The sequence below is a fragment of the Fulmarus glacialis genome, unplaced genomic scaffold (assembly GCF_000690835.1).
Source record: "Fulmarus glacialis isolate BGI_N327 unplaced genomic scaffold, ASM69083v1 scaffold38997, whole genome shotgun sequence".
NCBI classification, from domain to species: domain Eukaryota; kingdom Metazoa; phylum Chordata; class Aves; order Procellariiformes; family Procellariidae; genus Fulmarus; species Fulmarus glacialis.
The window spans coordinates 856-15125 of NW_009224495.1; the positions used below are offsets into that span (position 1 = coordinate 856).

Sequence of the window (14270 nt, forward strand, 5' to 3'; positions counted from 1 at the left end):
AGATACACGGAATCTGTAAAAAGAGGAAGGAGTGATCACAACTCTGCCCCAAAACTCCTAACCCCTTTCCTATTAAGATTAATCCCCAGCTCAGCTCATCCCCTGCCCTGCTCAGCTTCTGAAGTTCTGGAACTCATGCGCTGCTTGCACTTCAGAGACAAAGCCTGCTCTCTTCATTTAAAAGACAGCTTTATTTTGTCCTATCATCCACATTTAGTAAAATGTATAACTGACCCATTATAGAAATGCATACTGTTGGTCTGCCTGGCTGAACCATTCACAGGCTTACAGACCATATTTTTAAGGTGCAAAAGCTAAAAATCAGAAGTGCCGAGAAAGACACAAATGGATCTTATACCAACAGCCATAGGCAGTTAGTATTAGCTTGATCCAAACGTGTAGAGATCACAAATCACCCCGATTACACTCCTCTAACAAGACGGGGGTGTCCGTGCATAAAGATCTCTTCCCTAGTAAAGATAAAACCACTGAGGGCAGCCCAGGGAGCAGGAGAAACCAAACCGATTAACGACAGGCCTCCTGGCACCTGGCTGTTGCTCAGCTGCCGGGGAGCCCGGGGACCTCGGACACGTGCCCCTTCAAACCAACACGTCTTTTGTACATGCTGTAAGGCCTGCAAAACTACTCAGCACCTCACTGCAGATGCTGTATTCATCTTGATAGTGCATTTTAAGTTTACTGGGAGAAGGAAAGTGAATTTAAACAGGTTTTTATAATACATGTATTTTTTTCTAGCATGTATCTCCTTTAGCAAATGCAATGCATAATGACATTAACAAAAGCTAGAAGTACTCCTTAAGCAAGAGTACACAATCTTTCCCTTTCTAATTTTGATAGAACTGTTTTATAGTTACATTTTATAGTTATAGCAGCATATAAACTTTTTTCCCCCCCATCTGCCTTTGATTTGCATCGCTTAGCAGATACGCTTAGCCAAGTCCTTGCTTTGCCTCTGAAGGTGTGGGATGGAAACACTGTGGGAAGAAGCAAGGGAAGGAATTCACTCCTGTCCTCCCGAGCTGACCTGGATGGCACCAACTGTTACGTTTTCTGTCATGCAGAGAGGAAACAATGATGTGAACATCAACATCCTAGGAAGGGGGGTGTCTACTATGAGATGTAATCGAGCACAGTAGGTGGCACTGGTTACAGAAGATAAGTTTTCAAAGCCTCATCCCAGCTATATTCTACCCCCAGGTCAGAGATATGCATGTCTGGAGCCTCTTGCAAATTAAGCCTCCTCCACATCAGTGGAACAAGGACATCAGTTTAAAATCTGACTGCATATTAGGACTTACTCAGCAAGCACAAAACCTGAAGTCAGGCTCCTGTGGAGCTGAAACAATTTACTGTTTCCTTCCTTAAGAAAGGCTTACATGGTGAAGTCAGGACTGAAATAAATGGCCAAAACTTGCTTATTGCATCTACACTGACAGCCTGAATGAACCCTACCATGGAAGCTTCCCTTCCTCCTGCTCAGCAAGCCATCCACACTGTGTCAAACAGATTAAAAGAGCATTGTACAAGACCAAGAAAACATCAATGTAAACATGGAAGAGCAAAAACTACCAAAGTGCATTAATGGGGCTTGGAAAGCAGTACCATTTCCTCCTCAACTCAGCACCCAAGTTCAGGAGGTGCAACTGAAAACCCGTCCTCCTCCTCCCTCTATTATAGTCTGACAACAGTGTTTCTCAGTTGCCAAGGTTACGTAATTTATCAGTAATTATAGACCAAGCTCCACAGAAATACGTATTTGAAGACTTCAGAATGATCTTGTTACTTGCAAGAGAAGGGCTTAAATACACCACAATTCTGTGGCACGCAGTATTTCTCTGCATTTTTCTCCAGGGGCAGTACAATCCTTCTAAAAACTTTATCATGAAAATGCTGATCTTCAATGAATCAAAACAGTATTGAAAATATGAAATGTTACTTTTCAGACCTTAACAAAAAATTCACCTATAAATACTTAACATTGAAAGCATCAGACAAGTTTCCAGAGACTAATTAGCCAATCAGCCAGAACACGATGCATGCTGTTCAACAGAAAATCTGGGAAAAAGGTGACCCACAAAAGAAGACACCTACTTCAAAATATACACTGTTTTCAACCACGTTTCAGAATTTTACAACCAAATATTATACAGCATGATTAGCCTTAGCCCTTCAAATCTTTTCTTTATGACTAACAAAAGGAAGCTAGTTAAAAACACTTCATGTTTTCAAAACTCATGCAGCTAGCCCACAGACTCCTCACCTCAAGTCAGATGCTTAACAAGCACCATCTGCAAAAGGAGAGGGTACAGTTTCAAAGAGAAAACAATTTTCAAAAATGAAAATTACTTTTATTTTTCACTTTGATACCCATAAGACTACAACTGTTCAACAAGATAAATGTAACAGTTATACAAAACATATGTAACTATTTACAGACTTAACTGTACAAAATAATTTAAAGCTTACAAAATTTTCATGCAACCTCTGTTGACTGACACAGTCTAGGAAATCTCCTCGGAGAAGCATAAAAGATCTTTGAATTTATTTATTTACTTAATGGTTCAAAAAAAGGATGCTGCAAGGCTTCATCAAGAGTAATTCTTTTGGCTGGATCATATTCCAGCATCCTGCGAACAAGGTCAAACAGACTTTGATGATCTGTATCTTGGCAATGCATGAATTCCTGAAAGAAAAAAAACAAAAGGAAGTATTTTAGAGAGATCTTTCACAACTGCAAACTAACAAAATAATAAAAATGTTGTCTCCTACCTTTAAGGGCTTACAGCGTCTCCTAACATATCGTCCTGCAGAACTGTGTTCATCCCAGTCCAACTGGTCATGGTGAAAATAATGCTTTCTGCGTGACAAGGAAAATAGTTTTAAGATGGTGTCAGTCCCTAAAGTGGGCAGATGCTTTTCTAAGAAGTTTTAAAACACCATAAAAGTGTTCCTGCATATCCCTCTGTATTTGGGAGTAACATCTCTTTTAGCTAAGATTTATTCACAGAGACCTGTTGCTTTTATGTTACCCTTGTCACAATATTTAGAAAACAGGTCCTTCAGTATTCCAATCAACAAAGAAGCCACTGAAAACATATTTTCCATTACTGACATTTGAAGAGATAGATGCTTTCAGGTGTTCCAAGAGAACAACTTGGTCTCAACTGCTAGTAGCAAAAAGACAGCTTGTCAATCAACTTTCTAAAAACATTTCTTATAAAATCTGTAGTTTAAGTGGTTAGCAACTATTTAATAAAATCAAATATTCCCAATTGTCTTTAAAAAGTGTACTGCAAATACATGAGACTACCAGTGCAAATAAGTTCTGACAAATCCACACCTCAGCATCACATTAACACTGCTACATCATAGCGTATTATTTTTTAAATACTACCTGAATCTATTCCAATTACAGCTAAATTTTTCCTCGTTTTTCAAAATGCATTATGAATCAACTGGACAACCATAATAAACTAAATATATTACCCAAGCCAGAATTATTGGAATTCTACTATAACATGAGTTACAGGGCTATCTAGATTAGCTGGCAAGAGGACAACTTATTTCAGAAAGAGAACGGACCATCAAATCTCATGTGCTCTGGATTTTGGACATTTGGGGTAAAGGGAGAACCCTGTGGTGGCTGCTTCTCCTTGCAATGGAAGTGGGAAACTTCTGTTGTATGTAGTTATCTTTGCGGGAGAGAGAAAGATCACGGAAGCACATGTGAGGGATATGAAGGGACAGTGGAAGAGGCTGGCAGCTGTGTTAGCAAGACGGGACCCTCTTTTTCCTCTCAATATAAATCTTCTGATGACAGCAGATTCTTTATTCTTACTGTTTATAGCAAAATGGGTGTCTAATACTGTTCTGGTGACCATGCCAAACTTAGCGTTAAAGACTTAAGAACATTCATACTCAGTTACTCTTCAAGAGGCTGGCATTTTGGTTGCTAGCAACACAGGCCAACACCAGAGAAGAGGACTATTGTCAACTATTTAATTCACCTAAATCCGACACGATTTCTTGCAATAGACTAATAGGTAACAAGAAGCCTGGAAGTCTCTTTGTGGATCTTCAGAAGCTCAGAGCTAACAATGGAAACCTCAGAATTTCTCTTATAATAGGAAAATATTAGGCAACTTCTTCTATAATGAACTTACCTGGATTTCTTGATCATGTGAGCTGGCAGAGGCCCTAGTATTCTTTCCATCATCGCCAAGTGTTCTTTACTATCATGCGTCTGTGTGGAAAAAGCAATCAATGCATTTAGCACATTTTTCCCACTCTCAGCCACTTGGTAACAACACTCATTACAAACAAGATGTTTGCTGCAGTACTGTCACAGTATCTTTATATTATCACCTTAAATTATTAAAAATAGATTATACAATGCAGCTTGTTATATAGCACCTTCCACAGTTACGGTGGCCCCCGAACAAGAGAGTTCATAAACCAAGTTTTGTACGAGTATATTTTCTTTACTCTTAATTCCAGCAGTATCTTCAGACTCTAGACAGGCTTCATCATCCAAAAAGCCAGAACAGATCATCTTAAGTAGTCTGAAGGAGATATCCAAGACATCACATTTTCATATACGTGTGCTGTCTTTACAATCTCATCTACATAATACTTAAAAAGCCTGTGAGGTTATGCCTTTTACAGTAACAGTTAAGTACATGTCATTAAAAGATCAAAATCAGTAGTCTGTAACAAAAATGTTCAATTTAACTTTATGTACATACCTGAAATACTGTAAATCCTAGGTAATACTCAATTAGAATACAACCAATGCTCCAAACATCACAAGGCTGCGACCACCCCAGCGCTGCAAAATAGGCAAAGTTTATGTTTTACTTTTTAATATATCCTCAAAACCTGTAATCCACAAAGCATATGCCCAGTTTCCATGCATTTATTGATGCTAATTTTCCCCCTCCACACCGCTCCCCAAACCTTAGTGGGAGAAAAGTGGGAAAGGAACATGTTTGGACTTCTATTTTTAGAGTATTTCTTTTACTGCTTACCCTCAAGAATCCTAACACCACCATCTGTGAGAGATAACTGAATTAGTAGAACTATGAGCAACTACTCCAGTTTATGAAATGAAGACATCTGAATGAACTTTAATTAACTGTCAGAAAGTTTACAAGTATTCACTGACCTAAAATAACCTCAGGAGCTCTATAATGTCTTGTAGACACTAACGTGCTGTGATGCTCATCATCAAAAGTTGCACTTCCAAAATCAACGACTTTGATGTCTGTGTTTTTTAAAGTGCGTTCATCTCGCTTCTGCAAAAAAATCAAAATGCTATTTGTTAGTATTTTTTAAAAGCACGCTTAGGCAAAAGGTATTCATCACATTATCTTTATTTATCTTCAAAATACCAGTTAACATAAAACATTAAAAATTAAACCTATGTAATAAAACGCTCCTTCCAAATGCATCAATTCCTATTCAGCTCAAGCTCCAAGAAAGAGGAGCCAGTAACAAAGTGATTTAATCTGAATACTCCAAACAGCTGAGTAAAGACCTTTCCCACAGTAACAGAGCTCCTTTCCTCTTTTGTTAACCTTCAAGTTAACTTCAGTTAGTTGTTACCTCTGTCTTGATTTTTTTCTGTCCATTGGTGCATACGCTCATTTATATAATTTTAGCTCTACAATGAAAAAATAAAATCAAGCCTTATGTGTAAGCGAGAGGCAGCGAAGTCCATACTGCTTTTCTGTCTCTAAGAAGTTTCCATACTTCGAAAAAGAGCAGCAACATAAAAAGAAACTTGTATTTCTGCAGTGCTAGAAGTGATCTATGCAGACAAGTTCTTACCCTAATGTCGTCTCTTAAGTGTCTTCTTAGATTTAAAAGGAAGACACTGGTCAAGAATAGTCTTATTCAGGGCCCATGCCAATTATAACACTGCCCGATGATCAACACCACATGGTGATGACAAACAAAATTCACCTTAGCTATTAAGCCAAGGACTGCAAAACTGACAGGCACTTCAGACTCCAGGGAAATCAGATAGAAAGCAAGATCTGACATTCCTCTCAAAACACAGGGATGCTTTAAAGAAAGGGATTCAAATGGCTTAAGAAATATGAAGGAAAAAACCTGGCTAAATTCAAAGCCATTAACACAATGCTCCCTACGAATGCCAGAACTTCATTAAACAGCAAAGAACTTAACTAGTGATCAGATGAAACAGTGTAGTTTGAATAAGAGCAAAGTTACTCGCTTCGCAAAAAGTTAGTACATTTCAAAGAGCACAAAAAATTCTGGGAAACGTAACTCTACCACTTGAACTTTCTACACATACTTTTTTTTTTTTTTTTTTAAGAAAAGTTCAGCTGAAGACAGAAGAAGCCCAATTCCAGTTGGGAGAAACAAAGAACAAACTTACCATTTTGGCATTGTACTTCACTATGTAATCAGACTCCACAAACAAGATATTTTCAGGCTTTAAATCTGTATGAGTTAGTTTATTATGGTGTAAAACTACAAGGAAAAAGAGAAAAGTATTCCGTAATTAATACATTAATTTCCTAAAGAAAAAAAAAAAGAACATACTTGATAAGAGTATGAGATTTACTTACAGTTTATAGACTGGCAAATTTGATAAGCCATATTTCTAATGTCATTAATATGAAATGGCAGAAAACTGTTTTCCTTGATAAAGTCGTAAGTACTAAGTCCCAGTAGCTCAAAAACAATGCAAACGTGGCCGTGATGATCAAACCATTCCAGCATCTGGACACAGCGGCTTAAAAAAGAAAAGAAAAAATATAAACAAATGAAAACTCAATTTATTGAATAATTATCTTCTGCAAATCCTTAGTATGCTGACTATTCTAATTTTATACTTACAAAGTGCTGCTTGGATCCATGGTGTTTAAGTGTTCCAACACCTGTATTTCTGAACGGGCTGCTTCCCGGTATCTACCAACATTTTTCACAATTTTAACTGCCACATGCATTCCTCTCCTTTAAAAGAAAGTAAAGCATCACAAACTGAATCCATTATTGTTAAATACCTACAACCCCAAAGCAGCTCAATTTTAATAAAAGAAACACAGGAAGATTAAAGGTCATAAAGAATTATGAGTTGGATTAGGGGAATTTGACTTAAACACATTGCACTTAACCAGAACTGTTTATATAAAGAAATGTAATACCGATCTTTCCTTTGTCAAATACTCATAGTATATGCTACATTAACTAGTTCTCAGTATTATTATCTCATCTAAGGTAGAATAAGCATCTGGAGTCCACCTGCAGGATTATTAAAAAAAAAAATTAGCAAAGTTCTCATTTGAGGAAAGTACTGCAAAAATTTGACATATTTTTCCTGCAACTTGCACAACTCGTTCCAGCTCTTCTCCAGTGCTCCTGTGGAATCAGGGGAATTGAATAACTTCTGAAGTTTAGATTCTGAGTATTCTGCACTAGTGAAAACTGACCTGCACTCAGTGTAACATTCAAACTGTAAGGCTATTACTTAAAAGAAACAGATACACAGTTCATTCTATCCCATTCACTCTTAGACAATTTTTAATTGTCTCTGTAGAGCTATTTAGATTCTAACGACTTAAGAATACTGTCTGCCCTCAAAACACGATCTCAAGCTCCTGAACAGACTTAACTTGTGAAATGACAGAACAAACAAACCAAAGGCAGAGGAAAAAATACTAGAACCATGTCACAGAACTGCAGATATAAAACATGTGGTTAAAATAATCTGAGTTTTACTAACTGTTTAAAACTCCTAATACATACAGAAGTAGTGGAAATACAGTAATTTTCTTCTCCTCCACCAAACATGCCACACGGAAGTAACCATTGGATCAAAAAGGATTGGATACTGGAGTATTGTGCATTCAGAAAAACTTCAAAGGATAATTCTGTTTATGGAGACTGAGGAAAGAAATTTACAGCTCGACCAATTCCAAGCAATTGCTTTCACTAAGAACAAAAACTACTTTCTCAGCATCTCACGGCATCATCTTCTAAAAGCCAGTCTCCCAAATCAACTCTGTACTCTTTACATAACCTTACGTTCTCTAATTATGGCAAGAGCACTTGTAGAAACAACAGAAAAACATAATTAAGCAAAACATAGTCCTCCCTGTTTAAGAAGGGCAGATGACATCTACTTAGTAGTTTGCACCGTGTGGTTATACAGCTTGTATGGGGGGGGCGGGAAAAAAAAAGTACAGTTATAAAAAGCTTTTATTTTTGAAAGAAACCCTCTCTAGGCAGATGTTTCCCAAGACAAATGTGGTTGTTTACTGTTAAAGACAGATTCTCAAAAGCTTAAAGGAAGAACAAAGTATTTCTCTATATACCATCTTGTATAAAGTCAATACCATCCAAGGGCCCTTCACAGCACAACAGAAGAAACCAAAAACATGTACAGTATTGGAAAAGATGACTGAAGAACCTTAAAAACAATCAGGGACAGATGTGGCATCACCTGGAAATCCTTAAAAATTTTAAACCAGAAATAAGCTTACAAGGTAATTACAAGGTGTAATTTCTCTCTTAAATATACCGCAACACTTTATTTGAACTGCTACTTTCTTTTAAAGAAAATGTCCCTGAGCTTTAATTTCTAAAGTGTCTTTTGTCATGAGATCCACTTATAAAGATAGCCAACACTTACATATCATGATCTATGCACTCCACTACTTTTCCAAAAGCTCCTTCTCCTAAAGTCGCAACAATTTCATCTAAAAAGAACAAACACAAGTTAGAATTATAAAACTACTTCAACAAGAATGAATATTATTAATGTAGATTTAAAAATGTGCCATTACAAAAGCATAATTACTTTAAATCTCAGCATCTGAATGCATTATTTTATTGGACAGGTGTCATGAAAACAGTTAGCCAAAAAACTATCTCTTGTTCTAATCTCAAGTTCATTTACTAATTGGAACTTTGTGAACACAGTATTTAAATTCTACAGAAAAGAAGATATGCAAAAAAACAAAAAAGCACAAAAAAAACAGAACAAAAAGAGCAATGAAGATTTCTTTAGCCCCCCTCCTCTGACATACTATTCTAAACAGATTTTTTGCTGAAAAGTTTTTAAAAAGTGTTGAAAAATGTTCTATACATCTTGCTCTTAGAACGTCTCCACTTTCACAGATCAGGTGACCCTCCTCATCATCCTCTACACTCCTGGATCTTTTCCTTCGGTGTCTCTTCTGGAAACGGCACCAAGATCGTCCAGCCAATCAATATATCAGAGTGAATTCAGGGCAGAATACGCAATTCATTCAGCGGGGAGATATTCAGGCATTCAGTTACACACCAGGCCACGAACAGTTGGCAGGAGCAATTTCAAATTCAGTCCCCAGAAATTCACAGGGCACAGTTTATGTTACAGAAGAAAAACATGGCAAGGAACAGATTTTCAGATAAATACTTAAAGTGATAAAGCAACAGAAAAAACAACACAATTTTGTCTCTCAAACAGTGGCTTAACTGAAGACAGATTAAGAATGCAACATCACTATTTCTAATGCTTTGCTAGCAAATAGCAAAACCCAGTATTTATTTACATATCTAAGGTGAAATGTTTCTATTTTTAAAACATATACTTTATATATTCTAAACACTAAAAAAAAATCAAGTAATTTTACTTCCCTCCTGTTTAGAGAGAGAAGAAAAATTATTCTGAAGTCCTTAACTTGCACTGTATAATCTAATACAACTTGCTGTTTTCTATTGCAGAAATGTGACATAAAACACCTGGAGCTGAAGATGTATCAATGGGCATCATGCCAATGTTGAGAAATTCAGAGAGCGTGCCTTCAAAGGCAAGCAGCAAACTTATCCCATCTTCAATAAGACATTAGCTGCCATTAGTCAGGCACGTGGCTTATCAAAGTTTTCTGGAATCAGGTGTAGAACTGTAGAGCTTGTTCTTATCAATTTACCAGACATGCACATTTCTTAGTTCCAATTAAGCTTACATTAAAAAAAGGCATGTCACTTCAATTACTTTTAGTAATAGGATGTATGGCAACTCACAGTCTACCTGAAAAAACATAGTTCACTATGCTGTAAAACTAAAAAGTGACAACTGTACTTTGAAATATGATAGTTACCTGTTTTCAATTTCAAGATAACAGATTAATCCCAGTGATCTTAACTACCGGCCACCTACGTTCCCACTGTATAACTAGCACCGATGATAATCCCACCCCCCACCCAACACACTGATCCAAAAGTCTCAAGTAAGAACATATTTATATGCTCACAAATGGACTCAACTACAAATCCTTTTAAAATAACATAGTATTTCTTAAAGTACTGTGACCAGGAACTGAAGTTCTAGCACTCACTTAAGTCTATTACCACTAATTCATTAATAATAAAGTTAAAAATTACTCATACCGAATGTGATTGGTGACTGGAGCAATGATGTCTCTTATGCTTCCTTTTATGACTACTTTTCCTGCTCCGACCAGAGGATTTGCTATAGTGATGATGGTGACTCTTTTCATAGTCTCTGTGATAATGCCTGTGGTCATATACTTCACAGAAGTCATTTCTGTATTCCTCAACATATCTCCGGTCATGATGGTCTCTTTCATTTATGGCTCTATCGTCCAAATAATGACTGAAAATATATTTTAAGTGAATGTTCTCCACTTCAAAAACTTGAGGTTCCAACAAGATAAGTGACTTGAGCTGAGTTAGAGTTACATAGTACCTGTCTTTACACCAAGAGTATTTTCCAACTGACTCCCTCCCCAAAAATAGTGGCGCTTTTGATGTTACTTTATTAGGAATCTAACAACATTGTCAGTCTCAAATACATAGCGGCCATCCACATGAACAATATATAATCCGTCCACAGTTTGCACAGTAAATAAGAAACTCAGACTCAAAAAGGAGAAACACTTCCTCAAACACACTGAGCAGCTCAATTACAATCTCCAAAGTCACAGGATAAAACACTCTCGATACAGCAATAATCCGCTTCTGCGCTTTCAAAGCTCAACGTGTTAAAAAAGAAAAATAAAACCTGGAGACCGAGAGAAGTATCATTGTCCTTAGTGCTCTGCATTAAACATTAAAACCCTCAGAGAGTATATGGATCGAGGATCTTCTGCACAGAAAAAAAACTACTGCTGAGGCAAAGAGCCCCCATACTGCTGTACACCCACCCCTTCCAGCATTTTATAAGCATGAGTATGAGCTCTTAAAAGAATTCCACATGATCATCTTCTCAAGGAAAAAAAATAGAAAAACACATCCTTCCAGTGAAAGCAGTGTGGGAGAAAAAACAAACCACCTCCAAATTAGTAAGAGAAACTCACACTTACCATTGTATTAAATGGTTAAACAAACCTTCTCTTCCTTTTGTTCACATTAAGTAAATGAAAACGCATACTTTTTACTTGAAATTTAATAATGAATGTATTCAATACCAATATTTAACTGACAACAGTGAAACAAACTAGTAACATTTACTTGTTTTTATTAAAGAATGTCTATTTAATGGTTCAGGTACTGTGTTAACAAAACAACTACCTCTTAAGCTTATCTTAAGTGAGCCAAACCTTAAGGAATTGCAAACTTTGGGCACTCAAAAACTCTTAACCTGAAAACATATTTATTTTAGACATGGTAAGAAACATTAGTGCTACTCAATTCAGTGTCTTATACCTTTCTGAAATGTGGTTTGGTTTATAGTGCTTGCTTTCTTGTCCACTGCTGTGGGACCTTTTCCTGCGTTTACGACTGCTACTGTGCTTTCTTTGATCCCAGCTCTTTCTGTCGTCCCATTCAGGACAATGAGATTGTTTTGAGTGCCGCATCTGCCACTGAAAAAAAACAAATCAACAAAAACACATAAAAGACAAAAGCATTACACTGGTATTTGCAGATGCAAGTCAACTACTGTAGTTTGATTAAATATGACAGAACTAGAAAGAACCATTTCCTCAAATAATTCTTTTTCCTCAGCTTCCCCCACGTATTATTTTGGTTTGGCGAGTAGACACAGCTTTCTCATCCTAACACTGTGACACTGTTATGAAACACAAATCAAGATTAAATAGGCCAACTCGTCTTCACTTAATAGCTTCAAACATGTCGTTAAAGCCTGTTTTAAATAAACTCTCAAGTGACTAAACAGAATCATTTCCTTAAAGAGTCTTCTGTTGGAGGGAAACCTTAATTTTCAAACATCCCCTCAAACAAAACCTGGATTTAGTTCTTCATACTATATTGTACATAAGTTACTACATGAAAGTCAAGTATGTAGAATCAGTCTAAAAACTTCTCTCACATATCTATTTACAGATCACTGTTAAACAGACACTTTTTTTAAAGTTTTAGCAACAATCACAGTGAACTCTGATATATTAACACACAACTCTGTACCACAAGCCAAGCCACAATTTTTGAACCGTATTAGCATGCAAGTATGCGGGTGTTTTACAATTCAGCTGATTCACCAAAGACAAAACCCACCAGCTTCCGTTGCTGAATGTTATATGCAGGAATTCTGTGTTCAAACAGGTACATGCACAACTGAAAAAAAAAAAGTAAAGCACAGCTGTAGAATTAAAGAGTATAACAAACCCAACCTTTATTTCTTTACTCTTCTTCAGCAAAAAATAAGCTTACATATCTATTTCAGAATATTCTGAAGAATGAACTAACACAGGACAATAAAAAGTTTCCATAGTAAGTGGTGACAGCAAGAAAAGTAGTTTAGAAACAAAGACAGCACTAAAAAAAAAATCATGACTGTGTTAAGTTTACACAGAAAAATGCTGGCTGCCTCTATACTAACTGGAGGCATTAAAAAGGAAACTTTTAGAACACATAAATGGCAAGCCTGTTCTGAATAAGAGGTTTTTTGATACTTTCATAGTATTTGTCACACGCTGGTAGTTTAAAAACCCAAACACAATAGACACCTGCACCAATGGTTTTTTACAGAAACCTGTTTTTAAAATATAAATGCAATGCAAACAGAGTGACAAACTGTGCAAAAATATGTGACTGGTACACCCTTTAAGTCAGTCATGATCTAAGTCTCGCAAAAATCTTATTCACTTACGACACATTAATAAGAAAAAAAAATACTAATGCATTGAATGACAAACAAAAGCACCTGAAGGATCAAGACAAAATTAAAACCGATTAGGTTTTTCATTTACATGCCTGAATTTCTTCTCTTCTTACCCAGCTCCAAAGCCATTTTCCTCTATTTTCAACCTACATAAGTCAAATTATGAAACACACTCAGGTTTGAGTTATTCTATTTTTGAGGTAAAGATTTCCCCCACACACACTCAGTTATAGGCGAATTGAGGATTTTACTTATGATTGCCTTTTTCTTTTCTTCCCAATTTGGCAGAAGGCAGGCTGCACTAAGGCTCTATAGTGGACAAATATTTAAATAAAATCACCAGTAAAGTGTCCTGCAGAGGGGAACTTGGGGGTGGAAGGATGGACATTTGACACAGAAAACTGGAGAAAAGGTTTAGTTGAAGACTAACTGCTGCTTAACTACACTCAAGTGCAGACAGAATTACTGGAATTAACACGGAAGTTGCAAATTCTGTCCCTAAAGGAGCCAAGTAAATGCAAATGAGGAAGAAATAGTTAGAACCGGTCTGTGCAAGGCCTGAAGAGGCCACAATCCATTTTACAGTAGGAGCCACATTAAGATCTTTTGACTATTATGCACTCTCTCTAAATTTATGCAGCGAAGCTCTTCACTTATGTAATACTGACAGCTGACATGAACATATGCATTTCTATAGCATGTGGTCCTAATCCATACCACAGGCCGTTTTCACTCCCACATTTTGCCATAAGGTTTCTCAAATAGGAGTCATGGACCTTTTATAAAAGATCCATACATAAAGCGCCTCAGGAAGGCCACGAAAGTCACCTGCCATAAACTGCCTACACAGCCATTTCTAAATGTCTCTCCTCGAAAACTTGGCAGGCTGTACGGATCGGAGGAGGTCAAAGGCTTATTCCTTTGAGATGACCGAAGTCCGCCGGGCCAGGCCGATCTGAGCGTCTGGGGTACAGACACGCAGGGGGAGGTCCTACAGATGACACCCACCACCCCAACCCACGGCCACGAAATACACTTCCACGCCGGTCTTCCCTCGGGAGGCCTCTGGAGCCGTGCGGGAGAGGAAGGGCTCGTCTCCGTTGCCATCTGGGCAGGCGCCAGACACCTCTGTGCAGGCCGGGCCGAACAG

The 14270-nt window shown here is 37.2% G+C and overlaps 1 protein-coding gene across 3 annotated transcripts; it reads right to left on the reverse strand.

Annotated features, from left to right (window-relative positions):
• Positions 1-2347: 2347 nt before the first annotated feature.
• On the reverse strand, positions 2348-12577 carry CLK4 (CDC-like kinase 4). Of its 3 annotated transcripts, none has more exons than XM_009582164.1 (13): positions 12514-12577; positions 11704-11861; positions 10426-10651; positions 9140-9230; positions 8684-8750; positions 6889-7005; positions 6618-6784; positions 6425-6519; positions 5186-5315; positions 4767-4849; positions 4185-4264; positions 2791-2878; positions 2348-2704 (listed from the first exon to the last, which is right to left on the reverse strand). In XM_009582164.1, the coding sequence occupies exons 1-13, from the start codon at positions 12565-12567 to the stop codon at positions 2567-2569; spliced, it is 1494 nt and encodes a 497-aa protein (XP_009580459.1). In that variant the 5' UTR covers positions 12568-12577; the 3' UTR covers positions 2348-2566. The 3 variants fall into 3 exon arrangements, with proteins under 3 accessions (XP_009580459.1, XP_009580460.1, XP_009580461.1); XM_009582165.1 differs by lacking the exon at positions 12514-12577 and adding an exon at positions 9741-9743 and having other exon boundaries at positions 11704-11855; XM_009582166.1 differs by lacking the exon at positions 12514-12577 and having other exon boundaries at positions 9140-9227; positions 11704-11855.
• Between the last annotated feature and the right edge of the window lie 1693 nt (positions 12578-14270).